Genomic DNA, 16,347 nt, shown 5'->3' with positions numbered 1-16,347 from the left:
TTGTTTTAAATCACTCACAGCCAATTATTAATGGTTTTCTCTGATACTCGGCCAATTAAAGCAAGCATCAGCTTGATCTTAGTGTAATTTGTCTTCTGGAAGTTAAGGACCTCCTGAACGTCAGTTGGGATCCGGTTTGCGTTCTTCTTTCGCCTGTTCAACACCTTCCGGAGGGAGGGGATGGTCCATCGATCCAAGTGATTTTGAAAATTGTCCAGAGTGAAACCTATTGCTTCTTTGTTCTCATTCTGCTCTTTGGGATTGTGGTTGGTGCCCAGGGGGTGACTAGGACTTGGTCGTTCATCCAAACCTTCTTGGCCACGATCAGAAGGTCCTGTTCCGTGAGTTGCATTCCCTCCACCACGGGTTGTTATTCCTCCACCACGAGTTGAGGTCTGTCCTTGTCCACGAGTTGAGGGCTGTCCTCGTCCACGAGTTGAGGGCTGTCCTCGTCCACGAGTTGAGGGCTGTCCTCGTCCACGAGTTGAGGGCTGTCCTTGTCCACGAGTTGAGGGCTGTCCTTGTCCATGGACCGAGCTTTGTCCTCCACGAGTACTGCCAGGTGTGGTCTGTGGTTGTGTGGATATGTCGTTTGACGAGCGAGTTGTGACCATTCTGATTAATTATGTGAGCTGCTGTGACGTGTTTTGTTGGTGGGCTGAATAGAGCTTGTGATCTTTGGTGTTTGTGAATGGTTTGAGAAAGATGGATGAGCTGGTTGGGTGGCAAGCGTTACAGCACTGAGCTGCTTGTGAAAATTCACACTGAAATGAGCTGGCCTGGTCAGCTCTTGTGAAAGAGCTGGCCCGGTCAGCTCTTGTGAAAGAGCTGGCCCAGTCAGCTCTTGTGAAAGAGCTGGCCTGGTCAGCTCTTGTGAAAGAGCTGGCCTGGTCAGCTCTTGTGAAAGAGCTGGCCCGGTCAGCTCTTGTGAAAGAGCTGGCCCGGTCAGCTCTTGTGAAAGAGCTGGCCCGGTCAGCTCTTGTGAAAGAGCTGGCCCGGTCAGCTCTTGTGAAAGAGCTGGCCCGGTCAGCTCTTGTGAAAGAGCTGGCCCGGTCAGCTCTTGTGAAAGAGCTGGCCCGGTCAGCTCTTGTGAAAGAGCTGGCCCGGTCAGCTCTTGTGAAAGAGCTGGCCCGGTCAGCTCTTGTGAAAGAGCTGGCCCGGTCAGCTCTTGTGAAAGAGCTGGCCCGGTCAGCTCTTGTGAAAGAGCTGGCCCGGTCAGCTCTTGTGAAAGAGCTGGCCCGGTCAGCTCTTGTGAAAGAGCTGGCCCGGTCAGCTCTTGTGAAAGAGCTGGCCCGGTCAGCTCTTGTGAAAGAGCTGGCCCGGTCAGCTCTTGTGAAAGAGCTGGCCCGGTCAGCTCTTGTGAAAGAGCTGGCCCGGTCAGCTCTTGTGAAAGAGCTGGCCCGGTCAGCTCTTGTGAAAGAGCTGGCCCGGTCAGCTCTTGTGAAAGAGCTGGCCCGGTCAGCTCTTGTGAAAGAGCTGGCCCGGTCAGCTCTTGTGAAAGAGCTGGCCCGGTCAGCTCTTGCGATTTTTTTGAGCAAGACGGATGAGCTGGCTGTGGCGAGTGTGACAGGGCTGAGCTGCTTGTGAAAATTCAGACTGAAAAGAGCTGGCCCGGTCAGCTCCGCCTGTTTTCGGCTTTTATCCAACGATAGATACAATTTATCAACGGTTTTTAGCCGTATGATAGCTATGACAAAACTCTCAAGAGGTACCAGTCCAACCATCCGCGCCCTTGATTCCAAATTCCTTGCGCATGATTCGAATCACCAATGCAACTGCCCCTTCCTTTCCTCAACCCATCCATTGATTTACCATACCCGGGTGCACGCGAGCCGATGCCGATGCATTTGTGACAGCAATGCAGACAACCGTCTATTGGAGTGTTCAGCAATCGCCTAAAGAGAAGTCAAGCAAGACAAAAGCTGGCCGAACGGGTTGTCCCATCAAGAACCACTTCCGGATCGACCTCAAGTGCCCGCGCGGCGGAGTCCACATCCCAGTCCCCAACTCAAGGAAGCAGCACACCTTATCCCGGAAATGCGGCTGCCAGAGCAAGTTCAGCATCTTTCACGACGTCCAGAGCAACTCCCTCCGAGTTGAATGGCACTGGCAACACAACCACAACCCTTTCTCAAAGGAGGAGATTGCTGCCAATCGAATCCCCAAGATGTTGGACAACTGGCTCACCAAACGTGTCCTTGCAGGGCTTGGCTGGAAGGCGATATAGGCCCTGGCAAATTGCCCAGAAATTGCTGCTGTAGGTTCTCAATTTCATTTTCCGTTCAATTTCCGCACATCCTATTGACCACCGCCTTGCCTCTCTCACTTTGTCAACCAGATGCGCGGCCGCGGGATCAAGTTGGAAGCCGGAAATCTCAAGCTTGACCGGTTTCGATATCTTGTTGCAACCCGAATAGCTGTACTGGCCAGGCGCGACCCCAACCCGTTCAAGTCCACCGCATTGTGGAATCAGAAACTGCGGGACCAGGGTTGGAATACATTTCTCCCCATCTCAGAAGACTCAGCCAAATTTGTATTTGCATTCCAATCACAGTGGCAAAAGGAACAAATGCTCGAACACAGCCAGGGCATGATCATGGTGGACAGTACACACAACTCGAGCGACAATACATCACTTTCAGATGGCCGCAAATTCAGTCTGTACACGTTCATGATCCAAGACCCCGTCGTTGGCAAGGGACTTCCTGTATGCTGGGCGTTCACCGCTTCTGCCGCCATGTGAGTGTAGCTTCCGGCTTTGTTTTTCCCCACACAAGCATCCCCGCTAACACCTGTCTACACATGTAACTTATGTGTCATATAGCGAGCCAATTCAATCAGTTGTTAAGTGGCTCCGAGACTCCACAGGTTTCACCCCATGCGCATTCATGAGTGATTGTGCCCTAGCGATCAGGAATGGCGTGAGATCCGTTTACCAAGACCTTGGCAGTCAAGCACCAAGCCTATACTGGTGCATCTTTCATGTACTCAAGGCATTCAAGAACAAGGCACAGTTCCACCTAAACGACAAGGTGGAGGCGGAGGAGGCCGTGGCTGATTTTCGCAAGATCATGTATGACGAGCAAGACCCAGAAGGGGGCCTGCAGGTACTCTACGGTAAATGGTTAACTGTCAGTATATCTTTCGTCGAGTACGTTCAAACACAATGGGCGCCAAACATCGTCCATTGGGCTATGGCTTATTGCTCGGTAAGTCACCATTTGTTCGCCCGTACCATCTCGCTAGATATTGACTAGTTTCTTTGCCTATTTTTGCTTTGCAGAAACCTCATCAGGGCATACATACCAACAATTATGTTGAGGCATGGCACAAGATCCTCAAGACTTACTACCTCAATGTGCAAGACAGCCGCCACCGGATCGACAAAGTCATTCAAATTCTTGCCGACCGAGTTCAAACCGCTTATCTCATTACACACATTCAGGTAGCCAAAGGGATCAAGCGCCAACGGACAAACAAATTTCAAGACATGGCGAAAGCGAAGGCGGACGAATATACCCCAGCAATCATGCAACTACTTGGCATCAAAGTCAGGCAGACTCCCACTCATGCATGTATGTCTCTTCGCGTGGTTTGCTTGCTTAGCAAGACACACGCGTACACTCGCTGACTTATTTGGCTACTGTTCTATAGTTCTGTATTTTTTCGTTCACATCCCCTGCAACCAAAGCCTACATGGTGCAGTACATACTACGAGACGAAGATGAGCTGGGACAAATTCAAAGCTGTACGTGCGAATATTTTGTGCAGTACGGTAGCACCTGCAAGCACATGTTCTACCTTGCTAAGCACTACAAGCTGCTTGTGGTCAAGAACGCCACCGAGTTTGTCGAGCAGGCATCACCACCTCCCCAGCCGCGCATGAACCTCAACGACTGGGCCCCTGATGGATCATTCCGTCGGGAGCTGCCACCGAATGGTCCGGGCAACACAGCTCCAACCGGCGGGCAAACGACCAAACAATCAAAGAAGCGCCGAATCAACGAGCCTCAGTCCTCGCGTGATGGACCGGAGCCAAGCGCAGAAGACACTGAAGTTGACAAGCCACTGATGAACAACGAAGATTTTGCTTTGTTTCTTCAATCATTGGCAAAGAAACCCATCTGCCCGGTAATCCCCACTCCGGTTCCCAGCAGTGGACCGCTTTTGAACCCCAACAAAGTACTCCGGCACCTCACAAATATGTCTGCTTCCGCCCTCGACGCCTTGCAGCAAACAATTGATTTACTCAAATTCATTGAGAACCGGCGGATGATCGCCAAAAAAACCTCTCCGGAGTGGATGTGGACATTCAGGAGGGCCTCCGAAAGTATCCAACAGTCCGTTGTTGTACGATGCCCGAAGGCGCCAAAGTCAAGAGAAGTTGACATGCCCGGAATATCGGTTGTCCAGTCCCTACCACGAGAAGAAGTCGACATCATCATCGACCGGCTACAACAAGCGGGTTTCAACGCTCTAAAGGCGGCACAAGGCTTCATTACCCACAAGGATCATAAAGCAGACTTCTTGGCGAACCCAGAGGTCACGGAGATGGAGTCATTGAGGGTGAGTTGTTGGGAAATGCTGGGGGGTATTGAGAACGTTTGTGTTGGTCTCAGGGTAAAGAAGCAGCGAAGATGAGTGGGCAGTAAGACTTTCAGACAGCTGTTGTATTTGGGTTGCATGTTGTGGTTTCTTGATTGTTGAATCGATACGCTCGTTACATTAGGAGTGGTCAAAATCATGCGTGCAAAAAGTGAGTTGTTATGAATTAAGGAGCAGATGCACAGATGCAAGAAGCAAGAAGATAGCCGGATTTGGAGGAAATAAGATGTGATTTTGCGAGAGGGTGGGTAAAGCGGATAGCTCAATGGTCTTATAGAAAGGCAATAATGCCTCCGAATTTGCAAGTCGGTACCTTTGCCTCCTTTGCCTGGGTACTCAGCGGCAAAGGAGACAAATGTCCTCCATGTTCATGTGGCTCATCTCGGGCTAAGCAACGTCATTGCTCATCTTCATTTCATTGTTGATCATTAACATGATCTACCTTTCATTGTTGGTAACGTCTACATAACAATTTGCCAACTAATCATGGATTTGGCGGCCTGGTTACAGGCCTGGTTACAGGACTTGTTGTTGCTAGTTTTGGCAACGCATGTTTCTGGCACCCCGGCGGGGGACACTTGCCCTATGCCGCAGCATTAGGGCAACGTTGGCCCTGATGCTGCGGCATGGCCAGCGCTGCGGGCCCTTGCTGAGGCTGCCCAGCCGGGCCCGCGGGCCCCACGGCCCCGGGCCGCTGGGCCGAGGGGCCCGGCTGGGCAGCCTCAGCAAGGGCCCCTGGGCCAGCCCTCGCTCAATCTCAGAGTCCACATGGACCGCCTGGCTGCCGAGCGCAATCGACATGAAAAACGGGAGAATCAGTTTGGTGGACACCATGTTGTCGAATGGTGGTACTTGTAGCGAGATATTGGTGGATGTCGAAAACGCTGAGATCTGCTGGGATTGAAGGCCTGATGGAGTTCACGAGAGGAATGTATGCTTGGGCGTTTTATTTCTGGAGAGGAGCCGAACAGATGGGAGAAGCTCTGCCGAAATACATCTGAGCTACGTCGTTGATGATGAGCCACGATTGACATTGAAGACACAATAGGAAGCGTAGGAGCAGTGACTGAATTCGAAGACGCATCATTGCACAAAACAAAGCCGGGGGAGTCACCTGCGGCGCCCCGGCTGGTATGACACCGAGAGAGATCCTCGTCAGCTATCCCTCCATTGACCGACATGAGATCGACTTTACTTGTACAATCTCGGAATCGTTGGGGCGCGAGGGCTGAGTGCTGGACTGTGACGGAGTCTATCAACCAAGGGTTGCTTGCCTCTGCTCATCGCCAGCTAGCATTTTTCAGCTTCGGCTCATAAACACTTCCCTAGGGTTCATAGGCGCACCGTTCCGAAGCTCAGACGAGTGGCTAGAGATGTTTTGCCCGAACCGAGACACAAGTTAAAAAACCCCGTGTATTGCTCACGTCAACCAGGTTTTCACATCAAGAATATGAAAGGGGCATATTCACTGCATGTTGACGAGAGGAACAATCGTCAAGACTCAACATAGCTTGCTTTCACCGCGGACTATATGCAACAAATCTGAAGGATCACTTTGCTTGGGAATCAAGAATCTGTAAGCAGCGCATGAATTGGTGATAGCATTGTCAGTTGATTTTGGCAGGAAGGCAGCAATAGGACAGTGACAGAGTGCACAAGTCAAGACTGTTGGGATCAAATGATTTGCATTTCTAAATGTCGAGATCCAAGCATGGACGGGGGACTTCGAAAGGTGGGAGCGGACAACGATTTTATCAAACAATCGATCTGTGCGGCCTGATGCCAGTGATCTTGGTCTAGCAATGGTGCGGGCCACCACAAGGATTACTGGGATGAATGTGACCTGTATTGATGTAAATAAAAGGTCAGATGAAGAACACAAGAGAGTTTACGGTGTCAGGCGGATAATTACAAATGAAGAATTCTACTCACTGGGGAAACCCGAGGCTTCTGGATGGAGCTCTTTCTTCTCGTCGCTAAGTGATTTGTGGTCGCCGAGCGGGACAGCAGATGCAACATTGAGATGTATGGCTGCAATAAGCATGATGGTCAAAAAATGCTGGATAGAGCGCATTTTGATAAATGTTATGGACGGGAGGCTAGGAGCTTGACTCGCCAGATGGAAGGCTATGAAATGGATAGTTTATGGTTTGTTTGTTTGTTGTGCGATCGGGAATTGAGCTGGATGAAGCAGATTATATATCCTTTTTGGTGCTTCATACAAAGGCAGCTGGCAGTGTACCAAATGCGCAATGTGATGAGATATGAAGTTCATATCTCATCATGTTGCGCATTTGGTACACTGCCAGCTGCCTTCATATCTCATCATATGGCGCATTTGGTACACTGCCAGCTGCCTTGGAAGCTGAGGTCCATATTCCCACTGAACGCCGACGAGTTTCTGTGGCACGCTCTGGCACTGTCGCAACGCACGATTGTCACTGACTCCATGCCGTGTGACCAACGGCTAGAGACTGCCAGCCTGAAGATAGTTGAGTCGACATCTGCCCCCTGTTCCTTTTTCCCCGGACCGCGAGAAACTTTCGGCCGGCCGGTTTAAGTGACTCTGGCAGACAACAGTCATGAGGGGGGTGAAGGATGAACTTGGCAAAGAGGTGTTGAGGGAAGTGAAATGACTGAAAGGTCCATTCACGTCGTTGCGAGGCAAGAGAGGCACTTGATGAGAAGAGATGTAACTACAAACTATGGCGTCTAACAAAAACTTTTGGCGTTGAAACAATTATCGCCGTAATTTTCCACACCGATTGGCACGAGTTGAATTGTAGAAGCTGACTGTGTGAGCATCAGCCAAGGTAAAAGGCGAAGAGCGCACTGCTGATCAGTTTACAGTCAAAACCGTCTAAGGGCATACCTGCCTAAGGGCATAAACTGCTTAAGGGCATACCCAAAGGCTTCTCCCTGCGTCGGGGCGCGCCAAATTTGAGTCAATACCGCATAACGTAATAGGGCATACCTAATCTGGGAAACCCAGCCCGCAAAAGGGCATACTTTTCCCATGACTGTTTGAGGATTGTCAATACCGCCCGTCAAAAAATGCTTGTTTTTTTCAACTTCATAGGGCCTAATTTTCCCATGAGAGTGTTTAATGAGGATTGTTGGCGCCATCGCTTGAAAACAGTTGTTTTCCTTTTTCAAAATCATCTCCAGGCTTGTCAAAAATAATTTTTCTGATCAAAGTCAAGCACCATGCCATCAATCAAAGAACTCAAGTTTTCTTTTTATAAGCTTCTTGGCAAGAATGAAAAACTTTACCTCACAAATGTTGGAAACACGGCTTACCTCCATCTCACTCCTGACCGGCCCAGCATGGACGATGCATCAGTTGAACTCGAAGACATTGAGATCCATTTGCTTGAAGAACACTACAAGAAAATGAAAATTGAATACAAATCAAAACAAGCGAAACTTATATCAAAGATCAATCAAGGTCAAGGTCTTACCAATGAGGAAGAAGCGTGGCTTGATGGCGATGGCAATCTCGTCAACTCAGAACAGTTGATTGTGCGGCTGAATTCCTTATCTTTGGGATCAACTTTGAAGCTTGATTTGGAAGAAATACAAACAATGAGGAAGATTTGTGAATTTGAACCGCCAGCTGAGCCAAAAAGTAGCAAGCAAGATGGAAAGAAGAACTTGTCAATTGAGAGCGATAAAAAAGACACGAAAAAAAATCAGTCAAACGAGAGCGGAAAACACGATGGAAAAAGACTAGCTGATGATCTCAAGAAAACTGCGAAATCAAACAAGAGAAAAGCTGTTGATTCTCCAAACCCAACCAATCTCAATCAAAAGTAAAAATTGCAAGCTACAGTCAGAAGATTGAAGTCCTTGACTGGTACCACAAGAACGGAAAAACCCAGTCAAAGACAGCAGAACATTTTAAAAATATATATCTTGACCTCAGCATAAAACAGCCACTGCTTTCTAAGTGGCTTAAATCTGAAGAATCCATTTGACTGAAGTATTCTCAGAGTGCCCACAATTCTACAAAGAAAGTAAGACAGCTTTCTTACCCAAATGTTGAAGCAGCGCTTGCTGAATGGATGACTCAAGCAATCCATTGTAACATGACGATAACCGGCAATATCATCAAATCAAAGTGGCGTGATTTTGCTCGCCTTGCTGGAATACCAAGCAAAGACTGGCTGAAGCTCAGCGGAGGTTGGCTAGAATATTTCAAGCGACGTCACCAACTGAAGTCATATCAAAAACACGGCAAAGCTGCGTCGGCTGATCTTGCTGTTGTTGAATCTGAGGTAGAAAGGCTGAAAGGAATAACCAAAGATTATTATTTGAGAGATATCTTCAACATGGATGAAACTGGCCTTTTTTACTCGTATGTCTTCTTCTGTTGCTTCTTGCGGATATTTTTTCCAAACTCACAATCTTCTTTGCTAGGATGCCTCCTGATACAGGTTTAGCATTCAGCAAAAGCCACGGCGTGAAAGGGAATAAAACCCAAATGACTCTCGCTCTCACTTGCAACGCCAACGGAACCAAGAAGTTACCGATTCTATTCATTGGAAAGTACAAGAGCCCTTGTTGTTTTAAAAAAAAACAAGCATGTGAATACGGTTACGAGTACTATAAAAACGGAAATGCTTGGATGACTTCGGAAATATTTGAAAGCTGGCTTGTTACTTGGAACTCAAAGCTCAGAGCCAAAAAAAGAAACATTTTGCTTCTTGTCAACAATTTCCGCGGACATACAGTACCAGAGGATGGTGTGTCCAACATCCGAGTTGAATTCTTTGCACCCAATCTTACCAGTCATGTTCAGCCACTTGATGCTGGAATAATCAAGTGCCTTAAGTCGCATTATCGCAAAAAGGCTATCTTGTGATCAATCAGTGTATTCACCAAGCTCAAGGACACCACTAGTACTAGTGTCAGCAACATTTTCAATGTCAATCAGTTAGTTTCAATGAAGATGGCAACGCAAGCCTGGGCAAACGTTTCTCAAGCTACAATCTCGAACTGCTGGGGGGTGACCAAGATCACCAATCAGTCTTCTGAAAATTGCGTTGAAGAAGTCAACAAAACAATGGAAGATACGAACAAGTTGATTGAAAGACAACTTGATACTCTTCAGCAGATTGGTTTAGTACTACCAGTCAATCGCATGTCAATTAACCATCTCCTCAATCCCGAAGGAGAGGATACCGAGGCAGCTAGAGTCTGGTCAAACAAAGAGATCTTCAATCTCATTGAGGAGGAGAGAAGAGAAGAGAGCAAGGATTCAAACGACAACGAACCAGCGACTGAACCACCCGTCAAACAACCCTCAAAGTCAGAAATGCTTCGCTGTGTTTCTCAAGCAATCCTTTACCTTGAAGATGAACCCAAGCAAAAAGAGCTTATTGCGAACCTAGAAGAACTCCAGCAAGACTTACTGAAAGAAATTCATTTTGGAGGAACTCAGGCTGGAATAAAGGATTACTTTGAAGTTCTCCCAAACTTGGCTCCTCCACCCAAGTCCGACTCGATCAAAGGAAAAGCCCGGTCAACTTCTGAAGCTCTACCAGACGAACTCGCTCAGCTTGCATGAAGGAAAGCTACTCCCTTCTTTTTCTACCTCTTCTTGTCTCTCAGGATATGATTTATCCTTTCTTCTCATATGTAAATAGCACACAGAAAGTTGCATTGGCATGAAAAATATAAGCAGTTATCGTAAAATAATGTACAGAAAAAAACCTGTCTAAGGGCATAGATTTATGCCCTTTCACAGGTTTTTCTAAGGGCATATGTATGCCCTTAAGAGGTATTTTCTCGATGGGCATAGTCTGTCTAAGGGCATACCAATGGTCCTCTCCCAAGGGGTATGCCCTTAGACGGTTTTGACTGTATTGCATTCCAAAGCACATCGCAAAGAGCCAAGGCAGCCATAAATAATGCCTGGCGGAAATTGAACTACTGACAGGAAGTTTGAAATCGGTACAACAGCACATGTTGATGATGTTGGGCCGAGGTTGCTGGTTTTTAGCAACGTAAGCGCAATGAAACCAGTCGTCGATTTGTTCTCCTTTTTGCGATGAATAAGAAGAAAACCCACAAAAGTTTCATCACCGTCCGGATCTCCAAGAGCCGCGTGTAGCCAAACATGGTTCCATATGAACAAAAGGCTTACCATGGAATCCAACCAATGAGCCGTTGTCGTAGATCAGACGAGCGCATATAGCCTGCGCATGATCTGCGTTAGGACATTTTGCCGGGCGCGACACGCTATAGACCGCTTGGCTTTGCAGCACAATCAACATGAAAAGCGGGAGTAGTAGTTTGATGGACATCATGATTTCTGGTGATACTTGGAGAAGAATGTTTATGTTTGGTGTGTTGAGAAAAAATGGGATTGATGGCTGTGATGCAGAGAAGAGAGAGAGACTTGGGAAATCGTTGGCGGGATGCGCTGGTGCTGGGCTTTTATTGCTGGGGACTGCGACGGCTTGGATTTCAACAAGATGATTCGTGACTGCCGACCAGAGGAAAGCAGCCCTTCCGATCTCCGATGCAGACCAAGCCCACGTCTTGAACAGAGAACAACGTGAGATTGAAGACAGTTGAAAACACAATAATATCCAAACACACAGCGGTCGAGCTGTCAAGTGCTCCTGTCAAGTGACCATTGCCAGCAATTGCCTTCCGGGTCAGCCCTTACAGGGCCAGATGACAATATCACGCACTTCCCCTTGGTCTCCCCACGTACACACCGGGACGATTGGGGCGCCCCCCGATCGTCCCCGCTGGCGCCACCGTGGCCCCGCAAGTCAATCGCGCCCACGTGGCGGTGGAACTAGCAATGCCGGGGAGGCGTCGGACATAGGCGCCTCGCAAACGGCACCAGATGGGCGCCTCGGGGACGCCCAGGGGGGGGTGGCGCCGTATCTGAGTCTGCATTCAAAACGCCAGGCCCCCACTAGCGCCTGGCGCCCTGCCTGGCGTCCTGCTTGCGGGGGCAAAGGCGTTGATGAGGACTGATCGCTGAGGCCCTGCGCACGCCTGTTGAGGGTTTTGTGGGCGCCGGGTTGGCTCTCATCGCAACGCCATCGGTGACCAGGCCGTGGTGCATGGTCGTGGGAAATCTGCCGTCCACCAAATCACCCGGGTGGACGTTTGGCAGGCGGCGACGGCTTCGCCTGGCTTGGCTGGTTGGCGACGACGGTGAGGGCCCTTTGAGGTACGATGGGAGGCCCTACCATCTGTCGACTAACGGTCCGCCCCTGAGCCGGCTCCAGCGACCGCAGGATGCACGATGGGCAGGGCTGTTAGGCCGCGGCTGGATGCACCAGCTCCGTGATGCCCGCGGGGAATGGGAGAGGAGGCGCGTGGATCGCCTCCTCCGCCGCTTGGCCACCAGTTGCAAAATATGGCCGGGCGTCATTCGGCGTCTGGCGAAGGACGCCAGACGGGGGTCTCATGGGGACGCGTGGTATAGAGCATTTTCTTATTCCATGCATAACATCACTAAGTATTGGTTGGGTATTTACAAGGGGGAGGGGCCGGGGGAAAGGGGGGAATAAGACAGGGAAAAAATGAGAAGGGGAGGGGAATCAAGCCATCAGTCCGACCTGGATGTTGACCTCGTCGACGGTGGGGCAGGTGCAGTTGTCGCGATCCAGGGCGGCCAGAAGCGGGGACATCCCAAATAGGAGATGGTCCTTCTGGACGACGAGGAGCGTCCACCTGCAACGTAATGGGGGGTCAGCGGGGGAGGGGGGTTGGGAGGGAACTCACGCATTGTTCCAGTTCTCACTGCGCGGGCGGTTGGCTTGCAGTTGTCCATCAATTTGGTCCCAGTGCGAGATCGATCGTGCGGCCAGATCGAAGTGGTTGGCCATGGTCGCAAGCCGGATGTAAGCAAACCAGGCCTTCAGCTGAGGCGCTCGGGCCAATGCCGCGTCTACTTGGCCGTCGGATAATACCGCACTGGCGCCCATTAAGTACTTCCAAAGCTCCCGTGCATACACGTCAAGAATGGGGATGACCAGGAGCACCATATGCGAATGACCGAGGACAACGCCCGTGAGCGCATGGTTGCGTACCAGGTGTCGTACATTCTTCACCTGTCTCCTCACCTCGGTGTGGACGTGGCTGAGGGCCAAGCGGTCTTCTTGGAGAAACTGGGGGGGAAAGTCGGCCCGGATGTATGCTTTGGGTTGGGCCCGGAGAGCCGCCTGCCCGAGGAAGGAGAGCAGGATAAGGGGGGGGGGGGGGGGGGGGGTGGAGAGTGATTCAGTGGGGGAGGCATGACCCGGGGAGATCTGGACCGTGGTCTGGACTCACAGTGACCATTCGGAAGACCGATCGTTCACGATTATCGCCGGCGTATGCGTCAACGTTTGCAATCATCATTGCGTCGCGTGCGGCACTCCGCATGAGCTCCTGTGAAAGGGAGATTTAACTGGAGCATGAGTTGACATCCTCAAATGCTTGCCCACATGTGGGCCAGGGACTCACCTTGACAGCGGGAGATATTCAAAGATCCGGACTCGGTCAGCGTGGCTCAGGGGAATGGGCGCCTGCGCCGGGGCTTGGTCTGGGGGTCCGTTGGGGCCCGCGGCTCCTTGGTGCTGGAGTATAGCGGTGAGCAAGGCTAATACTAAGCCTGATCGATCCGCTTCCGGCATCTGGATCGGCTGCATCAGCAAGGGTTGGCCCGTGGGAGGGGGGGGGCTAACAGTAGATGGGCGGAGGGATTTGGGTGGCGGGGAGGTCATATGTTGGGGGGGGTCGCCGCGGGCAACTCACCAATTCATACCGCGATAATAGTTCCTCGGAGACCGGCCGGACCCCAAAATCGGCGTATAGCTGCTGATTTGGAGTCAAGATCACTGGGTCATCTGGGAGGTGACCCGGGTCTTTGCGGGCTCCCTGGGGGTCGGTGGGGTTCAACAGCAGGAATGGGTTGAACGCGGGGGGGGGAGGCGGGGGTGCCCTTGTTCCGTGGTCTTTGCGGTGGGCGGCCTTGGTCGGCTGCATCGGACAAGGGGTTGGTTTAATGGCAGGGGGCAACAGGCCGACGGAGGGGGAGGGGGGGGGGTGGCGGGAGTGGGGGGGAGGAAGAGGCTTGACTGTGCTTACATTCATCGTCTGGGGTAGACAGCCGGCGGCGGTTTGAGGGCGTGGCGGTGCTTGCGTCGAAGGACATGGCGGCTGGATCGGCCTGGAGAGCTGGGTGGCGTGGGAATCTTGGGGGATCCAGGCGGATGTTTCTGGCACCCCGGCCAACAGTGGGTCAGCTACGCTACCATAGTTGTTAGTGTAGCGTAGCGCAGCGCAAATGCGCTATTTTTTAGCGTAGTGTTAGCGCAATCGCGCGCATCTGCACTAACGCTACGCACACAGGTTGCAAAGCTATTTTAGCTTTTAGCGTAGCTTTAGCGCAGATTCGCGCAATGGCGCTAACGCTAAGCACGCAGGGCGCAAAAGAGCGTTTGCTACGCTGCGCTACAGCGCTTTTTGAGGCAAAAAAGGCCTTTTTTCCGCTAAAAGCGCCTTAGCGCAACGTAGCGCAGCGTAGCGGGTGTAGTGTAGCGCTAAAACTAAACAAAAATTGGTGTGCTGTTAGCGCCGCTGAAAGTTAGCGCAGCGTAGCGGCGCTAACAGCGCGCTAACGCTATCCAAAAAAGGCCAGCGCTTTTTGCCGCTACGCTAAACGTTAGGGCTAAAATAGCGTAGTTTAGCGTAGCGGCCCACTGTTGCCCCGGCGGGGGACACTTGCCCTATGCCGCAGCATTAGGGCAACAATAGCCCTAATGCTGCGGCATGGCCAGCGCTGCGGGCCCTTGCTGAGCCTGCCCAGCCGGGCCCGCGGGCCCCACGCCCCCGGGCCCCTGGGCCAGCTCTTGCTCGATCTCAGAGTCCAGCTCTTGCTCGATATCACGCACTTCCCCTTGGTCTCCCCACGTAGGACGCTATGAGGGCCGCGCGGTCTCCAATCGATGATCAGGCTCAAGGAACCAATCCCCAGGTCGAACCCCCAAGTGTGAGTCCGAGAACCCATGTCTATTTCTCGCACGTGTGCTTACCACAATCACCTTGGCCCCAACAACTGCAGACTCATGTGACGCCGCCCTCCGCAAAGAGAATCCGCGCCGAGGGAAACCCGCCGTCGATTGCCACTCGCGATATTACGCACGATACGACTCCGACAGCTAATCACCACCCGCAACAACGACCAATCGCGGCATCGAATTGAATGTCACATGGACAATCTGGGTAGAATCACCTGGACCCACCAAGGAAACCGTACGCTCCTACCGTGCCGGTCAGATGACCTATTGGAAACACCACCACGGGCCCAGCACAGACACACCGATCCGATGTCATGGGCATCCCAGCAATCAGACTTTGGCGCAATTCAAGCAACGTGCCATTGGGCGAATCGAGCGCACGGACCCGCAAATCGCGCAAGCGATGCACAAACAACTTACTTCGCCCCCAGACAACCTAAACTGGGAAATGTCAATGACGCAGCCGGGTGTGGCCGGCAAGACTCAGCACCTTCTAGTTTCGACCACCGATGTGTTTGTCACCGCCCTCGAGCGTATGTCAGAGGAGCCAGACGGGGTTCAATTTGGGCTACACATGTCAATGCCATTGTTCTATCCCTACGACCTTGATGAAACCGCCAGTGACCGTAGTGAAGATGAGCCCGCGTGCAAACCCGAAACGCAACCGACCAAACGCCCAGTTCCGCAGAATCCCCCATGTCTTCAGATGACTCCACACATCCACACACACCAGGAATCAAACCCCGTTGGTTTAGTTGTAGAGTACACCCTTTATGTCCCCCTAGGTGTATGCGACCAAGGGGAACTTTTCTCGGAAATGTATTCGCATGGCATTGCCACCCGGCCTCTCCTTGTTGACCTGGCCGCTCTTGCGTATCAGGACCTGAAGAAGAAGGTCTTTGCCCACCTGGCCAAGGAGTGCGAGACCATCCGCCTCAACCACGTTGCCGTCAAAAGCGATCAACTCGGCCGCTTGACGTGGTCCTTCTCGATCACGGACGCCAAGAAGGCCAATCACCACGGCTCCTTTATGGCCGGCGAACACGGGTTTTGGCACTTTGTGGCCTCCGCGCGCGCGGCTTCTAACTCGGGCGAGATATGTATTCGCGTGATACAGGATCTCGAAACCTGTGTGATTACGGTGAGCACCACAACCTCCCACCTCGTGCCCGTCCGCCTCGTGCCCGTGATTTTATGCTGACCCATGACCCCATCCCGCCGCCTCCCTGCCGTGCACCGGGGACCTTGTGCCTGCCGCCGATCAACCAGGCCCTATCCCCCCATCAAAGAGTTTACGACGTCGACCCCGAGGTGCAAGCCTTTGCCCCCCGGAGGGGTCACCGCCAGCCCACCGGGCGGAAGTGTGAGCCCCTCTGAATCCGCCTTGACCCGCGAGGCCCCGACTCCCGGGTGGTCGTGTCCATTCAACCCCTTCAGAGGCCTCCGTTGAGGACTCCTCCTAACCCGTATTATGCCCCCCCCATTGTATGTAGTCTAGCTCCACACTGAGCCCGCACCTCCCCATGCCGACCTTTGCAATCCCAGAGTGTGTGGGCCACTGAGCCCCACAATCGTGCGCCTACAATGTCTTTGTCTTGTGGCTGTGACCAAGCCATGCCTGGCTTGATGAGTAAGGACATCAATCATTAAGGCCGGAGCTCAAAGGAGCTCTTGCAGGAATGCTTACAAAGGAGGCCTGCTAGGATGGCCT

The 16,347-nt window shown here is 51.8% G+C and overlaps 7 protein-coding genes across 7 annotated transcripts; 4 read left to right on the top strand and 3 right to left on the bottom strand.

Annotated features, from left to right (window-relative positions):
- Positions 1-14: 14 nt before the first annotated feature.
- Positions 15-614, bottom strand: PtA15_10A125 (uncharacterized protein; the record flags this gene model as incomplete). The annotated part of the gene is made up of 1 exon (XM_053160270.1): positions 15-614. One exon carries the CDS (start codon positions 612-614, stop codon positions 15-17), a length of 600 nt encoding a protein of 199 aa, XP_053024261.1.
- Positions 615-1,858: 1,244 nt separating this feature from the next.
- Positions 1,859-2,417, top strand: PtA15_10A124 (uncharacterized protein; the record flags this gene model as incomplete). The annotated part of the gene is made up of 3 exons (XM_053160269.1): positions 1,859-2,095; positions 2,205-2,257; positions 2,339-2,417. 3 exons carry the CDS (start codon positions 1,859-1,861, stop codon positions 2,415-2,417), a joined length of 369 nt encoding a protein of 122 aa, XP_053024260.1.
- A 1,073-nt stretch (positions 2,418-3,490) lies between these two features.
- On the top strand, positions 3,491-5,463 carry PtA15_10A123 (uncharacterized protein; the record flags this gene model as incomplete). Its single annotated transcript, XM_053160268.1, has 4 exons — positions 3,491-3,550; positions 3,655-3,699; positions 3,835-4,566; positions 5,206-5,463. The coding sequence occupies 4 exons, from the start codon at positions 3,491-3,493 to the stop codon at positions 5,461-5,463; spliced, it is 1,095 nt and encodes a 364-aa protein (XP_053024259.1).
- A 938-nt stretch (positions 5,464-6,401) lies between these two features.
- Positions 6,402-6,649, bottom strand: PtA15_10A122 (uncharacterized protein; the record flags this gene model as incomplete). Its single annotated transcript, XM_053160267.1, has 2 exons — positions 6,402-6,448; positions 6,538-6,649. The coding sequence occupies 2 exons, from the start codon at positions 6,647-6,649 to the stop codon at positions 6,402-6,404; spliced, it is 159 nt and encodes a 52-aa protein (XP_053024258.1).
- Positions 6,650-12,173: 5,524 nt separating this feature from the next.
- On the bottom strand, positions 12,174-13,602 carry PtA15_10A121 (uncharacterized protein; the record flags this gene model as incomplete). Its single annotated transcript, XM_053160266.1, has 5 exons — positions 12,174-12,306; positions 12,589-12,797; positions 12,907-13,005; positions 13,113-13,259; positions 13,372-13,602. 5 exons carry the CDS (start codon positions 13,600-13,602, stop codon positions 12,174-12,176), a joined length of 819 nt encoding a protein of 272 aa, XP_053024257.1.
- Positions 13,603-14,378: 776 nt separating this feature from the next.
- Positions 14,379-14,821, top strand: PtA15_10A120 (uncharacterized protein; the record flags this gene model as incomplete). The annotated part of the gene is made up of 3 exons (XM_053160265.1): positions 14,379-14,483; positions 14,534-14,608; positions 14,681-14,821. 3 exons carry the CDS (start codon positions 14,379-14,381, stop codon positions 14,819-14,821), a joined length of 321 nt encoding a protein of 106 aa, XP_053024256.1.
- Positions 14,822-14,895: 74 nt separating this feature from the next.
- On the top strand, positions 14,896-16,013 carry PtA15_10A119 (uncharacterized protein; the record flags this gene model as incomplete). The annotated part of the gene is made up of 2 exons (XM_053160263.1): positions 14,896-15,777; positions 15,906-16,013. 2 exons carry the CDS (start codon positions 14,896-14,898, stop codon positions 16,011-16,013), a joined length of 990 nt encoding a protein of 329 aa, XP_053024255.1.
- Positions 16,014-16,347: the final 334 nt, after the last annotated feature.

Source organism: Puccinia triticina, chromosome 10A (genome assembly GCF_026914185.1).
Source record: "Puccinia triticina chromosome 10A, complete sequence".
NCBI lineage: Eukaryota > Fungi > Basidiomycota > Pucciniomycetes > Pucciniales > Pucciniaceae > Puccinia > Puccinia triticina.
Note: the sequence above shows the minus strand (reverse complement) of the source record. Positions and strands in the feature narration are given on the sequence as shown.